Genomic DNA, 24677 nt, shown 5'->3' with positions numbered 1-24677 from the left:
ACCTCACGCCCAAAACCGTGGGCCATTCTCGTGGGGTTGGCGTTGGGAACCTTCGACGAGAGCGCCAAGTGAGTTTGAGATTGGAAAAAGGCTCGACGTATGTTAAGCCACGAAAGCTTACGAAGCCTACAAAGCTCGTAGGGAGAAAACGTTCGAATCAACCCTGCACGATTTGAAAAACCACTAGAAAGACCCGTCTGCTCTTTGCTGAGCGAGATTCTCGCGACGTAAGAAACACGCTATATGGCGCTTAAGCCACCTTATGACCACGACTTCTATCTCACCCCGACCGAATGAGCTTTTGTGGTGAGTTTCCGAGAGCTTTTTCAGGGGATGAGACGATCAAGACTTATTTAAATTTCCAATAGGAATATGCTTGATCAAAGTAAAGCACAAAACGCATTTTCCAAATGAGAACAATTTCCAGTAAAATACACATATTTGTAGGATTTGTAACCATTGAAAGGCTCATCATGGGTACTTGATGAACGGTTTCAGAGCTAGTTCATCAAATGAAAGTTTAAAAATTACCTTCTTTAATTATACCCCAAGCGGGCAGCACTTCCTCTCCGTTGTAGAGCGAGAACCAAACGAGACCTAGCGCCGGCCGAACAACAAACTAGCTAATCTAATAAACGCTCAAACAACCTCAAATCTTCCCTCCGCGGGCCGGAAAGAAAATCACCGACTCATGCTCGGGGTAAATTAGATCAACACATAAACACTACCCCACACACAGCCCATAATTTCCTCCTCGCGGCATCGGGGAAAAAGGAGAGCATGCACTAATGAGTGATTATTCTTGTTCTCACATATTTTTTCTACGATCCAAGATCGTTCGCGTCTGGCGTCCGGCGAAGGCGAGAGGCGACACTCCACCGCATCCGGGACGCCCTTGAGGGGGGGGTTTCTTCCCCCCGAACCCCATCCCTTACTCTCCGCTCCTCCTCCGATCACTTCCGCTTCCGACCAAAATCAAGTCGGTGTAAGTTAGGGCACCGTTAGATGGCTCTCGCATTACAAACTTTACCTTCTGATGCTAAGGGAAGAGATGTCATTTCTAAGGACCCATTCAGGGAGGGTTGGCACGGAGGATCACTCGAATTTATCAAACCTCGTTTGACATTACTTTACTTTATTTATCCAACATTGAACCGGATAAAAGGTGTCAGCAACATCCATCATCGCGTGATGGTGTGTTTACTAGCTCGGCATACATTGACTCACGTTCCACACCAGCATCAGATGGCACAGGTGCACGTTTGTTACCAGTCACCGGATTGAGATGCGGTTTTTTGCTGGCGGAAGGGGTTTGGCTCACGTTTCACAATTTTGAGTGAGGAAAAAAACATCGATGCACTACCTCCAATGCACGATACAATCTTTGTTGCGGTGACCTTCACCGAAATGCTGTGCTCGGGGACGCTACTACGCCTCGCCTGATGCAAGCCCCAGAGCCAGTGCTCTCTTCCGGAGATGACAGTTTTACCGATCAGCCGATGAAGGATAAACAAACACACGCCATATCTGGTACGGTCGTGGAGGTCTTATTTGGTACCAGAAAAAAATAACAAACAACAAAATGGCGTGATTTATTAAAGCGGTCGACAATGTGTAAAATTATTAGGTAGTTAAACTTTTAAATGTTGCTGAAACAGTGCAAAAGCTAAACCAAAATTTTTCGTTTAAAAACCAATTAGCAATACTAACAGAGGTCATTAAATAAAATTATGGTAGTTTATGACTGCTTTCTTTATTATTACAATCAATGATCACATGCTAAAATCACAATGATCACATGCGAAGAAATGTTTTGATGCCAAACATATTATTATTCAAACTAGATATTGTGACAGATTGATACAAGAAGATAAGAATGTTTGTATACTTTAAACAAGTATTCGCATTATTTATTTTAAAAATATCACCCCCACCCCCCAATCATTATTTACTTTTCAAAAATAGTTAGTCCATTTATATTGTCATTTAGGGATTCCTACAAACTGAGTGCTTTTATGGGTTAGATTAATAAGTTGTCTCTCTTTCTTTCTTAGTCATCTGTTAACATACCTCCTTGGATACGGATTTGATTATTGGTTGACGATTTCTGCTACAATTGTATCCAATTTATTACCCGTTGTTCGACGATCTGCTAGGTGGTTTTAATCAAACAACTATTTTAAAACTCCACATGTGCTGTTTTCAACTCCACAACAGGTATTTTGAGTAGAAATAATCGACTTCTCTCTCTCCGTGTGTGGGGCCTTCTCGTGGCAACCTCTGCCGATCGTACGTACCTCTGGGGCTGCTCGGTGGTATGGGTGTATTATTGTTTTCTATCTTATTTGCCGTGCTCTTACTTTCAATCTCTTCTTCTCCCCCGTCCTCGTCGACGAACGACGACGGTTGTCAACGATGAGTCCGCGGAATGCCGCCGCGAACCCGCCGAAACCGCGTCGCGCGACACACATTCTTTGGCGTTTCCGCACAACACCAGCGACCCCCAAGCGAAGATCCAAGCGCAGGTGAGAGGAGACGACAGCAGCAGAGACGACTCAACACCAACAAAGGCCGGCATCGGTAGAAAGAGTGGGAAGTGGGTTTGAAGAGGCCGCCCCGGGGCGGGGAACGCAATGAATTAACATTCCAGAACAGCCTCACCGTCTCCGCGCCGAACATCGCGACCCGCGGGGACCGATCGTCGTCGTTCCCCTGTGCCGACATCACGATCATCACCACCATCATCATCATCATCATCATCATGATTCGTGTGTTTGTATAGTGTGTTTCGTTGTGGTGGTTTGTGTATGATGTGTTCCTTTTCATGATCATTGCGCCACGATCGTTTGGCTTTGCGCGGACACACGATCGCGACTGGAATACCCTACAACCAATCAAGCCGCCAGCAACATAGCACGACCACCACCACCACCACTGTATGGACAGCGACCAGCTTGAACCATGCGGCTGTCCACGGACAAACACGCCAGTGTTGTGACGCCATTTGGCACCGGTTCGCGGCTTTCGGGAACTGCAGCAATCCTGCAGCCTTGTGACGTCACCAACCGGATTGGGGATAAACAATGATTCGAAGAGGTGAACTATTGGAAATGAAACCTTGAAAAAAAAAGCCAAAAAACAGATCTTTACAGAGTTCCAAAGAGAATCGACCAGTATCAGGATTAATAGACAAAGGATTGGGAAGAAACCTATGGACTATTATAATGGTATGAAAAAACCCAATTTTGGGAAAATGTTCACAATAGGACTAAGCTGGTAAACAATTTTTACAATTTTTCGCTAAAGTTTCCAAAAGAGAAAACATATTCATCTTCACTGTTGATGATACGCTTTCGAAAAATTGCCCCGGATTGTGCACAACCCGGGCGGAGAAAGTCGAGAAACCGGGCACTTTGGGTGCCTTCTTTCACCCAATGTCATTCAAATACAGGTTGAAACGATATAAAATGCTCGTGACTAACATTAACTATCCCCGCACGAGGGTACGCGCATGAATCAACATACATTTTTTTGTTTAATTCAATTTGGTTTAAACATTTGATAACAAAAACATAACACCCGACAAGGGAATTGCATTTATCAGAGTTGATGGTGTGAAACGTGCCAGCCTTATCGAACGAAAAGCCAATTAGTGTGCATTGTCGCACGAATTGGCATGAATTAATTTAAATAGTACACATGCGATAATGGTGAGCGCACATTGTAAATATTCCCATGAGTTTGCATACATTTTAAGCAGCTAAAGCTATGATTTACAGATCAGTACGCTTTCTTAAAACCACAAAGGGTATATACGCTCTCTATTGCAAGAAAATGATCTCATGAGGATGAGTATAAGAAGGGGTTCTTCCGGTTTTATTATATGTTCTTTGAAATAAGCGAAAATAAACAACCTCATCGCCTCATCAGCCGGAGCCACTCAACAAAGGGCTTTGCTTCCAAGAATGCTGCGCGCTCGGCTCGGCTCGAGATGATGCTTTCTGCTTTCCCAGGAACGAGCAATCGTACATCTTGCAGCCACCTAGACCAAGTAGTGCTCCAAGGGGCAAGGAGGACGGGAGGGTCTCGGATGAGAACCTCTTAAATACAAATCAGTGCATGCGAACGGGAAATTTTTATTTATAGGAGGCAAATAGCTGCTGTGCCGTTCTTCGCAACGTCCGATTTATTTTTATAACATAACGAACGGCCATTTCTTTACGGCGACGCTCCCGAGGGATGCAGTTTTCTTTGTGTCACACACACACACGATGCTCGACATGGGCGATGAAGCAATGTGGTCGAGGGTCTAAAAAGCGTGCCTTTAGGTTGTAAAAGAAAGGGTACAGTGATCGTGAATCTGGTTGAATGATGGGAAATTTTTTCAGTTGAGTGGAAAGTTTAGTTTATGGATTTTATAAAAAAAACTAACATTTCAACATTGAAATCACTGTAACATTGTAACTGCATTGAACGATAATGTGGCTGTAATCATCCTATACTCATGGCTTACTTTTAACAATTGGTTAAAAAGAAATTCTTATTAATAATTATTTTATAATGAACCATTCTAACATCAGTCCACATACAAATGTAAATGCTAATTTACATAAAACAAAAATTACTCAACACACTGTGTTGGTCGAAAAAAAGCTTTTGGTTTATGGATACATGCTTTTGGTCTACAATATTTTATGCCTTACTTTTCAAATTACACCAGAAACTCGAACCAACGAATACTTGCATCCGCATTAAACCCACTATTTAACACTGCATCTAAACCACATCTCAATATAGGTGTGAAATGAACGAACCAATGGCCCAGAGCAACGGAACCATCGCTCAACCTGAACCAAATCTGCTGCATTAACCTACTTTATCAGCCTCTGGAAAAGGCTCATCGATGCAGACGATAATAGACAATACATAGGCAGAGCAGCACCACGAAAAGGGAGAGGAAAACATAAGGAAAAGAGGTGCAAGAGTGGTGTGGTTGCTTCTAGCACCGGGTTTCGGGTAGTCGTAGAACTAAGCGTCAGCGGTAACGGAATGTTCGAAGATTTCCGCGGCCGTCCGGAGGAGGAATGCCCGAAAGAGCTTTAATCTGCGAGAGAGGCTGGAGTGTGAAGCCCGAGTACCCGGCAGCCAAATGATCGATCATTTCCACAGCTCTTAGCGGATGGTGAAGTGTGTGCAGTACCGTTTATTCCGATTGAATAAAATATTTCAATTATCTGCAATTGTGCGTACGCACCGAAACGTTCAACATCAAACGAACTCAGAATTCGTTCATTACAATAAAAAAGGACTTCACGGGGGTAAATAAAAAACTCCTACCCCAAAGAAGAGACCGTTCTTTCCCACACCCAATCGATACGAGTTCTGCCGAAAGCGGGACCACAATAAACCGATAATTTGAGTCAATACAGCTGAAATTAATGATTGTTCAATGAAGTGCGCATTCGTTGGAAGGGCGATTTTTTTATTTCCACCCTCAACCCACATTGGCGGACGATGCACGTAGGATGCGTTCGATCCTGACCGGACTGCGTCCCCTGCATCGAAAGTTTCAATGCTACGCTGAACTGCTGCAAGGCAAACGCATATGCAGCATGTATGCACGGTCATCGGAAAACTGCATTTGCGCAAATGTGTACGCTTCTGCCCCATTCGGTTGTACGGTTGTGGCATGCGAAAAACTTCCCGTTCTTTTCCAGAACATGCCATTTGGGGGAGTGCATTTCCGCCCTCCCAAACTCATTTGCGAGCCATAGGACCCGTGATACGCATGGTGAGAGTGTAGACGTAGCCGGTGCGTAGTATTGTGAATACGGAAAACCCGTACGCACAACCGTACGCAAGACAGGTGTCGAGGATGCGCAAGTTGCATGCTGCAGCCGGCTCCGAGTGCACCATCGTCGATGGAAACCCGAGAGAGAGGGAGAGAGCCATGATGCAGCGCCGGGGAAAAACTCGCCCTTCGGACGGTCCGGGAATGCGTACGAAAGTCATCGTGCCGAAAAATGGCCGGACACGGTTGGCTGCCGTTGCACCGGCGTGCAATAAATGCAACGAGACGGCAGCAAATTGTCCCGGGTCGCTTCCTTATCTTGTGGTGTGTGTGTGGAGTTCATTTCCTGGGTCATAGAACCGACCGGGAGAGACTATCGAACCGTGTCCCAACGAGATGCAAACCCGTGTGAACAGGATGGAGAAGATTTCCCCACAAAATGACCATTGACGATTTTGATAAGAATTATAATAGTAAACAGAAGTAATAGGGCATAAACGGATGATTGTTAGAAAAACACCACACTTCTCGTGTTAAGGAGATGAAATTGGGCGAGAACGTTGGGAATGCGAAAACATTCCCAAATGAAAGGATCCCGTCCCCCAACGGAACCATTTGTAGTGCGCATGTTCCATGGCCGAGAGTAATTGTAAATCCTTGCGATACGATACACAGTCAATCGAATGCAAGCCACAAGCCGAGAGACTGACAAAGACCGGGAGAGAAAAGGGGAGATACTGCCTGCACATCTTCCATTCCTTTCGACCGATTTTCGACTGACTGAAAAGCCAGCCTGTTATGGAGTGGCCCACCCGGATGGTGAGGAGAAAGAGGGTGTGTGTGATAACGCGATTGACGCGATAAACGTGCGTAGGAGTAGTTCGCGGGTTTCGTAGTGTGTGAGAGAGCCCATTTTCCGCCTGCGGCGGTGTAGTAAGGAATAATGTGCATGGGGAGCTCGAAACGCACATACGCAAGCGAAACCCATGGTGGGGCGGAATGGTGGGTGCGACCGCAGAGGAACAGCCCGCGGGCTTCTAGCCCGGGATGTCTGGGTCGCCGTGGTACAACTCATTGCGGTTTTATGAATCGTGGATCGTATCTGGTTACAAAACGAGATGAAATTTCTACAGAAACTTCTTCCATTTGCCTGGAATATATACGTTAATTTAACAATAATTTATTACATTTAATTTGCATTCTTGATGCTATAAATGTTAGGTGTCCTGAAAATTGAACCAGAATATAACCAGCTTGTATTAAAACTAGCAAGAAACGAAAAAAATTATAATTTATCAACATTATATTTTTTATGTTCGGAATAGTTACGTATTAAAACACGAATAGCCGGTATTTGTAGTAATACGTTCAATAAATCCACATCTTATACTTAAAAGGGGCAAGGACTCAAAAGAATGCTGTGCCAGTTTGTCTTGATTTTATACTGTTTTCAATTATTTGGTGCCAAGGTTGCTCTTATCACGGATAGCAAGCTACAAAGTAAAACCACAGCAGACTAAACCGATAATCAGTTTTCTGATGGGCATAGCCTTCCAACAGATACGGTTAAAAATGGCTTACAGATCATGCAGTTGGTTGGCTGCAGAAAGGGCATCATTAGGTGGAGTGAAATAATTACTTCAAACAAACTCTTTCTTGTAAACATGTAAAATGTCTTCACTTAGGAAAGAACTTAACTTGACCACCGAGTTTACACAGGCCTGCTAATTTTTTGGCAAGAAGAAACTAATTAATTACTACTATGGAGATGTCTGCAACGGGTTGTGTGCAGGAAAAAAAAATAAACACAAAGGAAAAACCCGGACTTGAACAACTGATTGTAACCATTAAAGAACAGGAACCAAGGGTAACACGAGAAGAAGTAGAGAGTGCCTCGATAACAATGGAAACAAGCGGGCGCCATTCCCGGTTGATGTCGCACGCAACAACACAGCATGTTTGCTTCGCCGGTATATATTGCGTGTGCGTGTGTGTTATTTGCCTGATACGCACAAAGAAATAAATTGATGATTTGACCAGAAGACTCATAGCTTCCTAGCACGAACAGCGAACATAAGACCAGATCGAGCTGTGACACTCCACGTCAACAGTTTTGCATCAAAACTATCCTATCCTGTTGGTTCACCAACGGAACACTACCTTTTCCATACTGTTGCTTTAAAAACAATCGATAAAAACGTGAAGGATCTGATGATCAAATGGCGATCTCATGAGATAATGTGTTTCTCGCCTGAAGAACCATGCTATGTTGACCCGATTTTAACGGCCCAAAAAATTATCGGCCACAACGTCAACTCCCGCGCATGGCCACGCTAGAGTGCAGAGCCCGACCACCGGCCGACGGTTCCCCTTTCTATTTCGTCGTGGTCATGGTCAAATCCGTTAAAATACCGTATCAATAATTTTATGCAAATCCGGCCCCCCTACCGGCGGACTGGGGGAGGCAAGCGGCCACTGAAAATCTAGAGCACTGCGTCGAGGTTACCGAAAGTCTGGTGCTGTCAGGTAGTGGAGTAGTGATACGAGGGGGTGTGGGAGGAAACAAAATCCCACTAGAAACACTCCTCCATTGTGCCACTCGAGAGCCACCAGCACCCGCGCTGTGCCTGTGTACCGGGTGCTATCTATGGCCGTAAGCCGTGGGATGGCCCGTTGCGTCGGTGATGACGCCCGAGATAATAATGTTCGAGGGCGCCTTAGCGGCCAGGCTCAGGTCGGAACGATAAAGCTTCGTTTGTTCTGCCGATGGAGATAGCGGGCTGAGAAGGCGCGTGGGATGAAGTGATCCTCATCTGGCCGGGCATAAGCAGCACGGGCACGTTTGTTTGCTTTATTACCGGAAAAATTGGATGAAACATTCGCCTTATGCGAAGCCGTTGGACAACGTTGGACAACTCGTTCGGTGTTTTAACAGGGTCAATAAAATAGACGAATTTGTTTCTGCTCTCCCACTGGAAATCCTCAACAAGAGTGGGCTGTCATTTATGCAAATCTACGTATTATTTTGGATGGTAATTCTTTGGCGAAAAGCTATTCACAGCCCATTCTAGAACGTGTGTAGTTTTGTATTTCTTTCCTTTCTCAGTGTGTTGAGCAAATCGATTATAAAAACATTTAATAAATCTTTTATAACCTTTGCAAAACGATTTGATAAGAGAAGATGACTCATATGATTTACTTCTGTGGTTACCCGCTAGTAATTTTGTGGTTACCCACAAAATAAAGAAAGAAACTATAATTTAAAAGAAAATATGTATAATACAACGAAAGAATCGCTAAGGGAATGAACGAAACTTTCGTGCTACAACATGATGATACATTAAGTTGAAAGGTTTCGATATATTTTAAACTGTTATGGCAAAAGCACCCGTGTATTTTTACTTTGCTCTTCACCAAGAAAAACATTGAGCCAGGTACTACGACATAAATGACACGATATAAAAAGATGGCATATCTTTTTTGGCAATGCCTACGGATCCGTATAGCAATACTATGTGTAAAATAAAATGAAATACGCTATGCGGCACCGGGTTTCAAGAAACAAATTGATCTTTATCATCTATATACAGCTGACTTTTCTCCACTGAAGTTGAACTTCATTGAACAATGAATTAACATTTCCGTGAACAGAAATAATCTACCGTTTCCGGTGTGGCGCCCCAAACGGAACAGTTCACCAATAGGAACGGGTTGTAGAGTAAAAGACAACGCGTGTGTTTTTCTTCTTTGCTGTCGCCCTTAGAAGAATACGAAAGAAAAGTAAAAGATCGGACCAATTTCCGGTAATTGTTTTCGGAGTTCTTTTTTTTCGCTTAGTGCCGGAAGTCTTCCCAAAGCGACACAATACATAAAGTGCGACATGGAGGAAAGATACGGTGGATGGTGGCAAAAAAAGGGTCAATATTCGCATTGCATCACCACTACACCGGCGCAAAGTGTGTACTCAGATGATTATATTTTGTTCCTACAGGTTTCGCCTACAGTTCCGCAATCATGGGGAAATGATAACAAAATATGGTTAAAAAGTGTATATAGCACAAAGTAATTTTAAACCCCCAGCTACAGGACAGCGCCCGTTCGGAAGGATATTGGATGAGAATAAAAAGTATATAGCCTCAACATTGGTACTTAACAATCTAATTATAACTCGACCCTGGGTGTCTGTTACACTTACCTTTACAGTCAGCTCAGGGTAGCTCCAAATCCAACGAGATGCAGAGTAGAGGAAACTGAACCGCCCGTTGGCACAGCTAATATTCCGAAGCGTCAGGGGTTTTAAGTAGAAAGTGGATCAAACTTTGCACGATTATTTCGTTTTTTCCAAACAAATTTTTCCACCGCTCGTGGGAGGAATTGATTATTTGACCTTCAAAAGATCAGCCAATTGGATTGCGCGCCTCTTTTCTCACCTCACTTTTTCATTGATTTCTTGCACCGGGCACAATGGTAATGTGGGAAAATGTGTATGCTGCGCCGACCGTTTGCCAGTCGCCAGACTCAGCACATTTCACTCTCCACCGACTCCCACCGACCGAGATAAGAGATATAAAACAGCTGAAAATTTTCTTTTCATACACACTTGTTTCCCTTTCGAAAACCACTTTTCACCAACTCTATTTTGGTTTCGCCTTTCCTTCGCACGGTGTCGAGATTTCGGTATCTATCTTATTTTTATTGGGTAACAGAGTAACAACTTTGATGGCTCTGTTTTTGGCAGTAAACACTCACGATTCATTAACTATTTATAGCACACTTCAACATTTGCTTGCCACGTTGTTGAACGAACACGATATTTCATAAATGACGGCAGCACTACCGCACATTTCCGATTTATTTATTTATTTTTCCCTTTTTTATTTTTCTTCTCAAGCACTGAACCAAATACTACACTTGCACTTTATTTTAAATATTTGCTATGAGTCAACTCTTACACACTCTGCAAAAGGATTCAAAACATAGGAAACTGTTATCAAATTTTATAAATTCTTAAAATTGTGAATCGTTTAATAAACAATAATATTGTCCGTTTTTTTTTTCTTGCTGAGTGCATTTTCCATGTGATTGTTTACACGGACCGAGACTACCATCTCACATTAACACCTCACCGACGAATAGATTCATCGATGCGTCAATGTAAGTAAAGCGTAAAGGGGGAAATATGTGTTTTCCATTTCTACCCTTACAATGCGGAAAAGCGGTATGCATGTATCTGCTTGTTATGAGTTTATTGAGCTTGATATCTTACCACTGGGAAAAATGGAAATTTTGAATGAAAAGAAAATGATTGATATATTAAACATTTGAACATAAACATAAACATTAGCGATTACTTAATAATGCAATTAGTTAAACTATTTTTCGTTTTAAGACAACTATGAAAGTATTTTTGATGTTCATCGTGAGGTTGATTCAAAATAATCGATTTTCTACGGAACCTTTATTTTCTATCTTTGACGAAGGATGGTTTATCATCGTTTCTCTCTTTTATTCAAAATTAATTTGTTTTGATCTCTATTGGCTGTACTCGACTGCTTTTCCCTTTGAGGAAAAGGAAAAAAGGTTTCGTTAAACAAAAATTCGACGCAGGTGTCAACGCACAAACACCATCCTGCCCTGCTGATGATCATCATCATCCCGCCGCCGTGCTCCAGATGTGGGGAGATAAATGAGCAAAAATCCATCGAAGTAGGCAGCAGCTGCTTTGTGGAAGTGGCACTTTTTCTTAGGACCAAAAAATGGGCGCTCCTTTTTTCGCGAGCGAAAGATGTCGACCGAGAAAAGGAAAGGAAAACAAGGACCCCACTTCAGACGGGGATACGAGCGAAAGTGATGGCAGATATGAGGCGTGTTTCGGAAGGAATGTAATAATGTTAATCAACAAAAAAAAAATCTACGAAAGACGGTCCGCTATCGCGAAAACGACCACGACAGCACTTTGCAGGATGATCTAGCTGGGCGAGATGGTTAAAAATAATCCCGCCTTCAGACTTTTTGCACCATTTCTACCCACATTCCGTAAATGATCTGCTTGAAGAATGTTTCAATATTTGTACCACACAGGAGATGCAGCAATATTACATTTTTGCCATCGTGATACATTTTCTGCTGTACAAAAAAGAAGCTCCCAAACACGGTTTCAGGCCCAAAAGACAATTATCTCATCTCACTAGTAATGGTTCTCACAGAAATAATAATTTACTGACTCACGATGTTTACCAGGCGGTGCAACATAAATTGACTTACACAATATCTAATTTACTATTATTATGGCTACTTGTTTTTCATTGCGAACGAAAAAGACACTTGACGCAATACCACGACCCCTCCATCAATATGGGTAGAGATTGTGTATCTGTTTCATCTCATTGGATACAACTTTTCGCATTGATCATCCGCGATATCATAAAAAAAACAACAACATCTTATTTTGGAAAACAGAACGAGTTTTTGCAGCATCTTTTTTCTTATTTTCTGTTCCCTTTAAAAATCTAATGGCAAACATATTTGAAACATAGTAAAACTGGAGACAGCTGCCTATGGTTTTCTGGCGTTTCGCTACCCAGTTGGCGAAGCAAACAATGTCCACCACCCAAACCCACACAAACAGGCAAATTTAATGCATTGAAGTAATAAATTTAAACGCTTAGTCGCCCAGGTAGTCATGTGAACCACAATGCGTATTTGTAGGTGTGTTGTGTACATGCACTGCACTGCACCACACTGCAATTTGTGTGCACTTTTGCACAAAACAGTTGTCTCTTCGTGAGTTGCATGTTGGGCTGTGTTTGGTTTCGATGTTAAATGGCGTTGATCGAACAGAACCATTCCAGCGTATACTCTCGATGTTTACACTTAACTGGACGGGAATGGACTTTTTCGACCTTCACCTCGATTTCTATTTCTGAGAAAAAATACACGGCAATCTATGAAAAAGGGTATCCTTTTGCAGTAAAGATACGCGAAGTCGCTATTTTGCTTCCTGTGCTTGCATTGCACCTGTATGAGAAGCTTGCCACGGGATTCCGCTGGTCACCATCTCATCTCATCACACTTTGCTGGGAAAGAAATTCCACGGTTCAACGAAACGGGAAGAATCCTGCGACCGATCCTGTTTCCATCACACACACACATATAGACACATACGGCGCACACTTGCGTTCGCCAGGGAATCGAGACTTTTCGATTCAATCCCGTCGCGCCTCGCGGCGCGAAGAAATCGTGCACGGATTGTCAAAGGGAGGACAGTCACCGACAATGCCAATGAGAACGCAAAACGTCACCGTTTTTCCGTGTGCCACAGAAAACTGATCCCGTGGATACACACCAGGCTGGGCCCGCCGCGGATCACGGTATTTCTGCTTTATCTCACCGTACACGCTATTTCATTCGCACGCACTGTATGAACCGGCCGAAAGCTTTCTCACTCACTTCCCTCACTCGTCCACGCACAGAAAACAGCTCACGTATCTCCACGCAGTTTGCTAACGCGTTTGTTTTCTTCCCCTTTTCCCTGCTTTTTTGTTGTAGGAACAAACTAAAAATCGAGGCTCCACGTTTTTATTCACAAAACGAGCCCGCAACCTTCATGTATTTGCCACCGTTCCGCACGAAACACTTTGTCACTGTTTCTTACCCCTCTCTGGCACACTGCGGCTGTAGGTTTTCGCTTCACAAAACCCTAAACAAACGCTGCACTACGCTTGCCTTGTGCGCTGCGATGATGGAATAGCGAGGATGGGCCGAATGCAAACTCTTTGCACAATTGCACTGCATTCCACCGCGATAAGAATTTTCCGCTTCTTCTCATCGCATTCTTCGTCGCACCAAACACAGCAGTTTTACCTTCCGTTCTTTGCGCTCGGTTCTCTGAACAGCGAAGCGGGGCGACCCGTCGAAGACTGCGGCAGTCTAGTGTTGGCAGAATCGGGACTCGGAAGATTCGAAGATTCGATCCCTAGACGGATTCTAAAGATTCGAATCCCATTTGACGGATTCTAAGGATTCGAATCCCATCTGACAGATTCTAAAGATTTGGATCCCATGATTCGATTAGGATTCGAATCAGATTTGATTGGTTTGGGACTCGATTTGATTCGATTCTGACCTGATCCTAAACTGTTTGAATCGACTCACAATGATTTGAGTCGAATTAGTCACATAACGAGTCGATTAGATCGATCATTATCCGAGTTGTTCTACCCAACCAAACCCATTTCATCAGGACCAGTCGTTTTTGTATCTTCGGTCCTTGTGTATCATTCCGAAATGGATTAACTTTAGTTGTTCTATCCTTCCTGACTGTGGTGTAGTGCAAGCCCTTTGGCGGACTTTACACTTTATAAATTCAAGTTTCAAAAAATCCATCTGTGAGTTGGAAAGAGAAGATCATGCATCGAGGTTGCTTCTACGAAGATATACTGCTCTAGGTTAGCTTACAGACGTCTGCCAATTCATACTGATGCAAAGTACGCAGCCATTACATCTGTTATCAATTTTTCACACCCGCTTTAGTCAATCAAAAAGCGGCGAATAGAAAGGCGGTCACGAATCTATGGTTCCATATACGATTATCGTCATTACCTGAAAAAAGGGTAGCGAAAGTACTTGAGCAGAAGTTCCTTACGGAACAGTGCAGTGGTTATATTTCGATTCACAACAATGGAACATTCCACCGAAATAATCCTCACCATAGGCGGTATTTTCCTGGTGCATGGATTGATATTTTATTTTCTTACTCGTAAAAAACGGAACATCAAGGGCAAACATGTGGTCGTCACGGGCGGTTCCAGTGGAATCGGTATGTGGGCAGCGATCGAGTGTGTTCGACTGGGTGCCCATGTTACGATAATCGCGAGAAAGGTGTCCTTGCTCGGTATACATTCCGCAAGATTCCTTCGTGTACCTTTCTATTAACTATTTTTGTTTTTACAGAAAAAGCCCTTGAAGAGCTGGAAAAATATCGCGTGCGGGATACGCAAAAGCTTCAATTCCGTTCACTTGACCTCTCCCAGAACCATGAAGCGGTCACGCGTACCCTGGACGAACTGGAAAGCTCGGTCGGGCCGATATACATGCTGGTCAACTGTGCTGGTATGGCCATTTGTGGTACAGTCGAAGATACGACCATCGAAGACGCTCACCGGTTGATGGATGTCAACTACTTTGCTACCTTCTATCCGACGCGGCACGTGCTGCCGAAGATGAAGGCGGCCGGTGACGGCATCATCGTCATTACAGCGTCCCAGGCGGCACTTGTCGGTATCTATGGGTACGGTGCGTACGCAGCTTCGAAGTTCGCCCTCCGAGGGCTCGCCGAAACGATCGCCATGGAAGCAAGCCACCGTGGGGTTAGTGTAACGCTGGCCCTACCCGCCGACACGGACACGCCCGGGTTCGAAAACGAAAACCGCACCAAACCGGAGGAAACGAAGATTATTTCCGGTTCGGGCGGTTTGGCTAAACCGGAAGATGTTGGCAAGCGGATCGTGCGTGACGCACTGAAGGGATCGTTTTTCTCCATCCTGGGCCTGGAAAGCTGGATACTCAGCATCCTGTGCGTCGGTATGGCACCGTGGAAGGGCCCGTTGCTCTGTTTCGTTCAATTCTACCTGTTGGGACCACTGCGGTTGATCGGTTTGCTGCTACAGTGGAACTTCCAGCGAATCGTGAAGGGTTGTGCCAAGCGGCGACAGCAGCGCTAAGAAGCAACCACTACGCTGTGGTGACCCCGATGCTCAGGAATACTTAAACTGTTGACTATCCCCACATAAAAGCCGGTAAACGGTAGTAGCTTCATTGAGGAATAACGAACAAACGCACATGGCATTTATTCTACAGTATTGTAGCACTCATCAACGAAAATTTTACTTCAGTTTATATATTCGTCCTCCAACAAACGTGTGTACAAAAATACAGTTCAACACCATATTGTAATATTGTAACATTTTTTTTTTTGCTTCTTGGAAAGAAATGTAACAAAATGAATGGTTTTCAGCAGTTTTTGTTCAATTTTTAATTATTTATCACAAACCATGGACAAATTGTAGCAAATTATTACTCAAATCTGACAAGTGAAGTATTTCCACGCTATCAGAAGATGCTGCACACCTCAATAATATTTATTTGTATCTCTCCAAAGGCTTTTTCCAGAGATATTTCTCGATATTATAAACTTACTTCGAATGAATTCCCATCAGACACGTTGTTAACCGTAATATTTTACTTTACATCTCAACGAGTTATTAGCTATCCATCAATTTCTTTCAACATCCAAAATTTCTTACTTCAAAATACCGAATACGGTTTGAATATAAATTCCATTTGCGCCCGGATGCTATTTTATTCGATCCTTTCTCTTTCTTGGTTTTACAATTCATTATTTTATATGCATATTAGTTTAGTGATTAGTTTATTTGAGTGATTCAGTGTGTCTGCGTGTGTGTGTGTTTTTTTTTTGTTAATTTATTTCACTGTACGCTGAATTCCCACACAGTAATAATGTGATCCTTTGCGTCACAAAACAATATAGAATAAAAAGGCATTTACATTCGGACAAAACATCGTCGGTTCCAAATACACTCATTTTGTAACTATCCAACAAGAAAACGGCAACGATTAGTACCTTATGAAAAGGAAATACACAAACACAGAACACTTAAAATGGTACAGCCATGCACAGAAACTTATTTTCTGTGTAGAAAGAAAACGAAGGGGGCCAAAAAGCTAACACTGGATCGCTGGCAATGGCGGTGGAAAAGGAAAAGGAAACGAATCTTCATCATAATCATCAACATAGTTTTGGTTCTCTTTACAAGATATTCATAGATCCCCGTAACACTCCGTAGCAGGCGGTGGAGGGGATTTGGGAGAGGCTTCAGCTAACTTATTTCGAGCTGGAACGTGGTGATCGGTTGTTCGCCGCCACCGTCCAGTCGTCACTTCTACGGTCACTTGACCCGACGGGTTGCGAACTTTATCCTTCGCTGACCGGTCGGCGGTCCGTTCGGGGTCGAGTTTGTACCGATGCTGAATGTCGGCATACCACCGACCGGTGCGGCGAACGTGGGCGCACCACCGAATGCCGGTGGGGCACCGGGACTGGTGAGCGCCCCGAACGGTGACTGTGCCGCCGCGGCACCGAAGTTAAACGCTGGCGGTTGCTGCTGCTGCTGCTGGGGTTGCGGTGCGACGGCCGCCACATTGCCGGCGGAGAAGTTGAAAGCCGTTCCCTGCTGTTGTTGCTGCTGCTGCGGTTGTTGTTGGTGCTGTTGTTGCGTTTGACCAAAGGTGAACGGTCCCGGGGAGGCTACATTGCTGGCATTGTTGTTGTTGTTGTTGGTGGGGTTGTTGTTCGCTGCGGAAGCACCGAAGGTAAACGGGGCTGCCGAAGATTGATTGGACGCGGGTGATCCAAACATCGGCGGTGATTGGACTGCGTTTCCAGTGGACGCGTTCCCAGCGGAGAAGGAGAACGGCTTCGGTGCTGCATTCGGGGCGTTCGAACCGAGGTTGAAATTGAACCCACCGGATACTGGGGCTGGTGCCGGCGCTTGTTGTTGTTGCTGCTGCTGTTGAGCCGGCGAAGCCGTGGCGCTTGCACCGAAGGTGAACGGTTTGTTGCCACCGATACCGTTGGTAAGGCCAGCCGATGCAGCGTTATTCGCCAAACTTCCGAATGTGGTGGAGGCACCGGCTGCGTTTGTTGCACTGCCGAATGTGTTTCCTCCGGTCGAACTGTTGGTGGCGGCACCACCGAATGTAAATAGTCCTCCGGTGCCGGATGATGCCTGCTGTCCGGGCACGTTCTGCTGTGGACCGTTGGCGGTTTGTGTGTTGGAACCGAAAATTGACGTTCCACTGCCAGTGCCAGCAGCCACCGGATTGCTATTGGTGGCAGACGAACCGAAGATTGCACCCCCACCGAAAGTACCGGTTGTGGCACCGCCGTTAATTCCCGCACCGAATGCAGGAACGGTACCCGTGTTGTTATTGCCGCTGCTGTTGGTGCTATTGTTATTGCCCGCAATGGAACCAAAAATACCACCTCCTGCGGTGGCGGCAGGGGCATTTGCAGCCGCTTGGGCCGGTTTCGAGGCAGCCGCACCGAACGTGAAAGGCGCTGCCGAGGAGTTTGATCCGGTGGTCCCAGTGGTAGCCGACGCCGCTGGGGCACCAAAGGTAGGCACCTGCGGTGCTGATCCAGTGCCGGCACCTCCCGAGCCGAATGTAAACAGTCCACCCGGTGTAGTCTGGTTGGCGGAGGAAGGTTGCTGTGCAGCTGCAGCGGCAGCACCAAAGATTGATCCACCGGTGGTCGAATTAGTCGATGGCCCATTCAGTGGTGCGATTGTGTTCGGCTTCGCACCGAACGTGAACGGACTGGAGGACGATGTCGTGCCACCACCGGGTGCCGTGGAGGTCGGTCCTTGGTTTGCATTGGTTGCTGCTGGCGCACCGAAAATGGACGTACTTCCGGACGCGCTTCCACCGAACAGGTTCGTGCCGGTTGCTGGTGCTCCAGTGGCCGATGAGCCGCCGAACAGATTCGAGGTGGCGGTAGTGTTGGACGAAGCCGCTGCCGCAGAGGCGAAGAGGTTGGTCGACGCAGGCGTAGTCGATGACGCTGTCGTCGTTGGTGCCGTCGTGGAGGCGCCAGCGACTGCGGAAGGCTTTGGACCACCGAACACGAATGGTGCCGCAGCGGGAGCTGTCGATGCCGATGCACCAAACGCGGGGAATGTCGACGAGGTTGTAGAGACTGGCGCAGACGTCGCAGCGTTTGCCGGGGGGTTTGTTGCTGTTGCCCCGGCGCCACCAAAGGTAAAAGCTGTCGTTGGTGCCGGCGCCGCAGTTGTGGCAGCAGTTGTTGCCGCCCCACCAAAGGTAAAGGTTGTTCCAAGCGTTGCTCCCGTAGTTGTGGATGAGGTCGTTGCCGGAACGCCGGCACCCAGCACGGAGCCAAACACTGAGGAGGAGGACGACGCCGACGGTAGAGTACCGGGTGCGGTCGTGGTGGCGATGGCCCCGCCAGCTGGTTTTGCACCGAAAGTAAAAGTAGATCCTGGAGCGGCCGGCACTGGAGCAGGCATGGCAAACAGTGAGCCGGAGCTTGGTGGACTGGCCACTCCGGTTGTTTTGGTGGGCGTCGTCGAGGAAACCGGCGCTGTCGGTGTCTTGAACGCACTGAACGTGCTTCCACTGCCGAAGGTGAACGTCGGGGAGGTCACTTTAGGTGCAGCTCCAGTGGTCGTCGTTGATGCCAACGTAGGGGAAGCCGCTGCTTTACCAGCGAAAGTAAACGTCGATCCAGACGAGGCTGTCGACTGCGTCGTCGATTGGGTGGTTGTCACACTGCCAAATTGAATCACCGGAGAGGATGGTTTAGCCCCAAACGTTGATCCAAACGTCGTAGTTCCAGACGCCGCTGGTGCTGGAGAGAATGAAATCAGGTTCGCCGAGGTCGTCGTCTGTGGAGCGTCGGATTTTTTCGCCGCAACTGGCGTGGTACCGAAGGAGAACGTTGCCGCGGGAGCAACAATTCCCGACGTAGCAGTGGAACCCGTCGATGCACCGCCAGTTGGTGATGTAAAACCCGTCGAACTGACCGCAGTTGTTGTCTTTGCCGGCGATGAGGCACCGATAGAAAAGACAATCGGTATTGGAGCTTCACCGGGCTGCGGCGGTGACACAACGGGAATCGGGTCATTCCGCTTTTCACCTTCCGCCTGCTTCTCGGAGTTGGTCTCATTGACGGAAGAAATTTTTCCCAAACCAGTATCTTTGATTGGACTGTTGATAAGCGCCGAAATGCCGCTACTCGTTGCCGTGGCCGCCGGTGTTGTTCCTGCTGTCGCAGCGTTGGAAAGGGTTTCAGTTGGCCTTTCCTTACCCGTTTCCGTCTGCTTGGGTTGAGCCACGTTCTGTTCCTTTGCCGGAGCATCGACCGTATCTTTAGTGGTAGAATTGAACGTAAATCCTAATCCTGGCTGTGATGCCGACGTTGATGCTCCTGGCTTTGCTGGTAGATGCCCAATCGGCTCTCGCACCTCCTCCACTTCATCTTCTTCTCCTTCGTAATCTTCGTCCAGATCGCCGTTTAAACATTTCAACATGACCGACAGCTTCGAGGTGGATGGCTTTTTGAGCGGGTCACGCGACGAAGCGCTACTGATGCTACTGCTGCCGCTCAGCTGTGGCGATTTGTCCTTCGGCTTGACAAACTGCACCTTTCCACCGCCCTCGCCGTGCTCGTCCTCTTCGCCGTCGCTAGCAACGGTCGATGTGTTTTTGACCGTGGCGTCATACGGGCGATTGAAGAGGGTTATCTTTGGTCGCGTGGGTTGTTCCCGCTGCTCTCCGATCATCGCCATCCCCGTTGCTGTCGTCATCAGGGTACTTGGTAATGTCGTTGCTGGTGCCATCGCTTTCGGACCAGCGTTTGTTGAACTCTCTTTACGCCGAATCGTGGAAGAAGGTGAATCAAGCAGCATGTTGGAGAACTTTTCCGGTGTCGTTGGTCCCACCAGCATGGTGGAGGATGACGTTGGCATTGGGTACTTCATCGAGGTTCCGGGTGTGATCACCGACGGTGTCTGGTTCATGTTGAAGCGCCGTTCCACGCGCGGCAATGCGACACGTTTCGGGGTGTTTACGATCAGCGTGCTCGAGCTGAGCGAACTGAGGATATCGTTGTTCTTGGTACAAAATCGCTTCTTGAGTGTTTGCCGGTCACCACCACCGATGCTCGTTCCATTGCCCGCTCTGTCCATTGCCGACACGGCACCACCTTCCGATGGTGACGATGGACTGCCTGCCTGTTCGCGGCTTCTCTTGGTTGCCATTCCAAGCGTGCCTATCGCAACGGCTGCCGTCGACGACGGTGGCCCACTGCCAGCCGCATCCAGTTCGGAAAGTTCCTTGCACTGCTTTTTTATCCGATCCGCATCCAGCTCCTCGTTGTTGATACGCTTGCGTGATATTTCCTTCAACGCGTCTAGTACGCTCCGGGTCGGTGTCGCTTCCAGTTCGGCGCAAGGCGTAATCACTCGATTCTCCGCATCCGATTCGTTTCCAGCGGTGGTTGTGGTGGTGGTGCTGGTAGTGGTTTTTGAGGCACCCGGTACCGTTCCACCGCGACCACCAAACAACGAATCGTTTGACGCTTCGTTGTTTACACCGGAAAGAAACATGGAACCAGTGCGAAGAATGCTGCTACGTTTGCTTTGCTGCAAGAACGATCTTTCTGGTGCCGCGATCCGAATCGTGCTCAGATTCCCCCGTCGCCGAGCGGCGTTGTTTGCCCCGTAGCGCAGTTCCTGCTTGCGCAAATGTACCAACGGGAACTGGCCCGGTTTGTTGTACACGCTCGACAGTGACTGGGAACGGTTCATCACGGTTGACTGATCGGCGTCGTAGTATCTTACCAATCGATTCACCAAGCCCGGACTTTGCGCATCGGCATAAACTCTGTGAAAAGATAAGCAAACAGTTGATTTCAAAACGGAAATCAGCAAAGGCTTCTATGATGCGACGGCAAGTACTCACTGTAAACTTGAACGCCCAAGCCCAATGCTGGAAAGGTTTCCACTACTCTTAAAAAGACTGCGATTGTTTTGCAACGGTGAGGTGGGCCTCCGTTTGGACTGTCCACCAGGGCTGGCACCGTTCCAACCTAGACTGCAGTTGCCGATATGCGTCGATTCCGCTATCGGCGGTGTGCTCAACGTTCGACTTAGTCCCCCTCCTCCAACAGCGAACAGGCCCAACCTAGACTTGCTACCACCACTGAATGAAGGTGAGTCGGATGATTCCCCGGTGGACGGTCGGGCAGCAGCCAACCCCCTCGACGATCCACCTTCACGCGTCGATCGATCCTGATCGAACATGTTGATGTGACACTTCCGCCTTGCTGAGCTGAGGGTAACTTTTAATCGATACCACGCGAGTGAAACGTCGCGTCCCGTCGATGGAACGTGTTTTCGTTCGACTGTCTTGATTGGCGGATACACTTATTCACTAAGAACGATACATATTTTGCCTCGCGAAAGCGGATATGAGTACGACACACAGACGCACTGGTTCACAGGCTTTCGCAGTGCAGGTGGTCAACGGTACGTAGTGCGGGTACCGTTTTCTTTGCGCGCATATGGTAGTTCCACGCGGAGGAAAACACTAAGCAGTTCACCTCGTCGCCTAACCTTCACGTAACTAACAGCAGAAAAAGGCAATAGTAAGTAAGTTCTGCGGCAACAACGAGACGAGACGCTTCCGCGATGAAGATGAAGCCTCGGAACGAGTGTGCCTGTGTGGTCCGCCCGTTTTGACATTCGTTGACGTCTCAAAGAAAGCGCGCAGCAGCATGCCATGCATGTGGGAAAGAAGGAAGGAACTAGACAGAACGCCCTGTGGGAACGGCCTTGATACACAGGGAACCCCTGCAGAGAAGACCCAAGGTTCAGAGTTGAGCTGAAAGAAAAAGATTAATTTTATTATAATAAAAATATGTTTTTATTAAATTAAAATTAAATTAAACAAGTCCTTTCTACAAATAACATTTGTTTCAATAAATGTTTGGATCGATAAAATCGTTTACCCTTTACCACATTATCGACTTCACGGATTATATTCTGATCCGTGTGTAAATGATTTGAGGATTTTCGTCACACGTAATGAATAGAATGATGTTGCTTAGTCATAGTCAAATAAATTTTGCAGGCAAAATCACTCTAACGACGTAGAGAATTGAAGGAAAAATGTTCTTTAGTAAAATATTAAATTCAAATCATTTGTTCATAAAAACGGTTATTTCCGGTCCCAAATTTCCCATTCCCGAATAAATGTTCTCATAAAACATGTGTTGGAATACCGATTTATTAATAGCTTCGAACGCTTATCAAAATGATAAAAAGGTAGAAATCACGTCTAGTAGTAGTAAAATGTGTCGTACTTAAAAACAGCGTAAATGTTCCGATACGGATGAGACATAGTGGAAAGCATATTTCGGCCACTGCACGTGCAACTCTACGCACGCAACGCTTCCTGTAGCTGTAATCGAGCGTTCTGGACACGTTCCTCTTGTCGTTTGATGTCCTCTTCTGTGATCGTTACATTGGTCATCAGAGGTTGGTCCGGATTGATAAACACCCCAACATTCGTGTTGAGCGACGTCTTCGAGGCTGTCTGGCCGGTCACGGGGTGTGTGTTGTGATGCAGGGCAGTGGCTAACGATTGCAGTAGCGTTGTTTCTCGAATGCCCGGACCGATCGGTCGTAGCCGCTTTGGCAGCTCGATAGTGCCGATCTCCTCGTTGTGAGTATTACTTGCTCCGGATTTCTGTTCACAAAATCAGTGGAATGTTATGTTATTTGCTATCATTCGAAGCCGGTTAGCGAAAGCATCTGTTACCTCTAGTCGTTTTTCCCAGAACAATTGCTTTGGTTTAACCTGACTTCCATGCTGGAGCTCTCGCTTTACTTTGCTGTTTTCGGGCTCCTGTGATCGTACAACCGTCACTGGCTGTTTGAAGATCGATGCCGTTTGCCTGATCGGTGGGATGAGTGAGGTGTCTGCTCGCATTCCGCGACTATGTAGCAGATAGGGAGGAATAGATAATAAAACCTGTTAATATGATTCCCAATATAAAGTTTTACACATAACTGAGAGAAACATGCCGAAACAGATAATAATCAACAAACTTGGTTTCACATAAAATAACACTTATTCTTAACAAACCCTTTAAAAAGCATATAGAAAACCAAAATAAAACATAAAACATATCGATGTTCGGAAAATACCGTTAATAAGCAGAGCCCAAAGAAATGAAAACTCAGCAATTCCGGACGCGCTCTTTGGTCAATGAAAGCTACCTGTAATCGTACTGATGCGAAGGTTTTACGCTACATCCGGAGCTAATAGGGGTTGCAGTGAGAGCATTGCTTCCACCAAGCGGAACACCCACGACCGCTCCTGGTGGCAGCTTCCGGCGAAGCGCACAGCTTTGCTGCAACTGAAAGCTAGGGCTATGATGGGCGTGCAGAAGTTGTGCTGCGGCCACGGATGGTGGCGCTATTATGCGGCCCGCGTGATAGTCGAACGTGGACAGATCGATAGTATCACCGAGGGCACGGGCGAGCTGTGGTTTGCTTTCGATTTTCTTCCCGGTAGGACTTAATTTTTGTAGAAAAATGTACAGAATGCAAAACGTATCAGATTTGCGCTAGCAATGATCAACGTATTTCCAACTCATTGCAAAAGTAATTTTGCTTGCCAATTGGTAATTTTGCCATCAGTTTGAATGAAACCAGAGCCATTGGCGATGTGCAAAGAGGCTGAGAAGCGATGCGAGCTACAGGCTCCCCTACCAAGCCTAGGGCGCACCAATTCCATTCATTTATCACTGTCTGTCTTATTGCGGTTTTCTTAGAAACCAATTTATGTTCCATCTGTTTTGCCAATATTGCAACTGAATTATGAAAAACTTATAATCATCCAGATCTCGGGTAGCTGGATCACCCTTACCTGTAATAGTACACATCGACCTTTCCGGCCGATAGGCCCGTCTTGCGGAGCACCTCTTCCCTTTGCCATCCCTTGGGTAGTGCCACACAATCATTACGCTTCCGTTCGATGGATACATTCATGGTCGATCACAAGCTAGGACGTCGTCGACGAAAAACAACAAAGCACAAGATTATATGCAGTTAAAACAGGGTTTTATCTTTTTTACAAATTTGGAAGCGCACGAAAGATACAAGAAAGCGTTGTTGTTTGTTTGTGGTAGACCTCTTGCTTTTCTATCTGCTATCCGCAAGCGGTAGATAGCTATTTGACAGCTCCTGCAGATCTTTAGCAACCCTTGAGGAACGGA

At 46.3% G+C, this 24677-nt stretch overlaps 3 protein-coding genes across 3 annotated transcripts; 1 reads left to right on the top strand and 2 right to left on the bottom strand.

The window, feature by feature from the left end:
- The first annotated feature begins 14469 nt into the window (after positions 1-14469).
- LOC131287321 (3-ketodihydrosphingosine reductase) lies at positions 14470-15556 on the top strand. The gene is made up of 2 exons (XM_058316359.1): positions 14470-14684; positions 14744-15556. Exons 1-2 carry the CDS (start codon positions 14471-14473, stop codon positions 15511-15513), a joined length of 984 nt encoding a protein of 327 aa, XP_058172342.1. The 5' UTR covers position 14470; the 3' UTR covers positions 15514-15556.
- A 1108-nt stretch (positions 15557-16664) lies between these two features.
- Positions 16665-22059, bottom strand: LOC131284315 (mucin-19). Its single transcript, XM_058313169.1, has 3 exons — positions 21356-22059; positions 19858-21277; positions 16665-19824 (listed from the first exon to the last, which is right to left on the bottom strand). The coding sequence occupies exons 1-3, from the start codon at positions 21694-21696 to the stop codon at positions 16759-16761; spliced, it is 4827 nt and encodes a 1608-aa protein (XP_058169152.1). The 5' UTR covers positions 21697-22059; the 3' UTR covers positions 16665-16758.
- Positions 22060-22777: 718 nt separating this feature from the next.
- Positions 22778-24585, bottom strand: LOC131287235 (methyl-CpG-binding domain protein 2). The gene is made up of 3 exons (XM_058316268.1): positions 24329-24585; positions 23216-23393; positions 22778-23143 (listed from the first exon to the last, which is right to left on the bottom strand). The coding sequence occupies exons 1-3, from the start codon at positions 24448-24450 to the stop codon at positions 22832-22834; spliced, it is 612 nt and encodes a 203-aa protein (XP_058172251.1). The 5' UTR covers positions 24451-24585; the 3' UTR covers positions 22778-22831.
- Positions 24586-24677: the final 92 nt, after the last annotated feature.

Source organism: Anopheles ziemanni, chromosome 3 (assembly GCF_943734765.1).
Source record: "Anopheles ziemanni chromosome 3, idAnoZiCoDA_A2_x.2, whole genome shotgun sequence".
Lineage (NCBI taxonomy): Eukaryota > Metazoa > Arthropoda > Insecta > Diptera > Culicidae > Anopheles > Anopheles ziemanni.
This window is presented reverse-complemented; position numbering and strand designations above follow the sequence as displayed.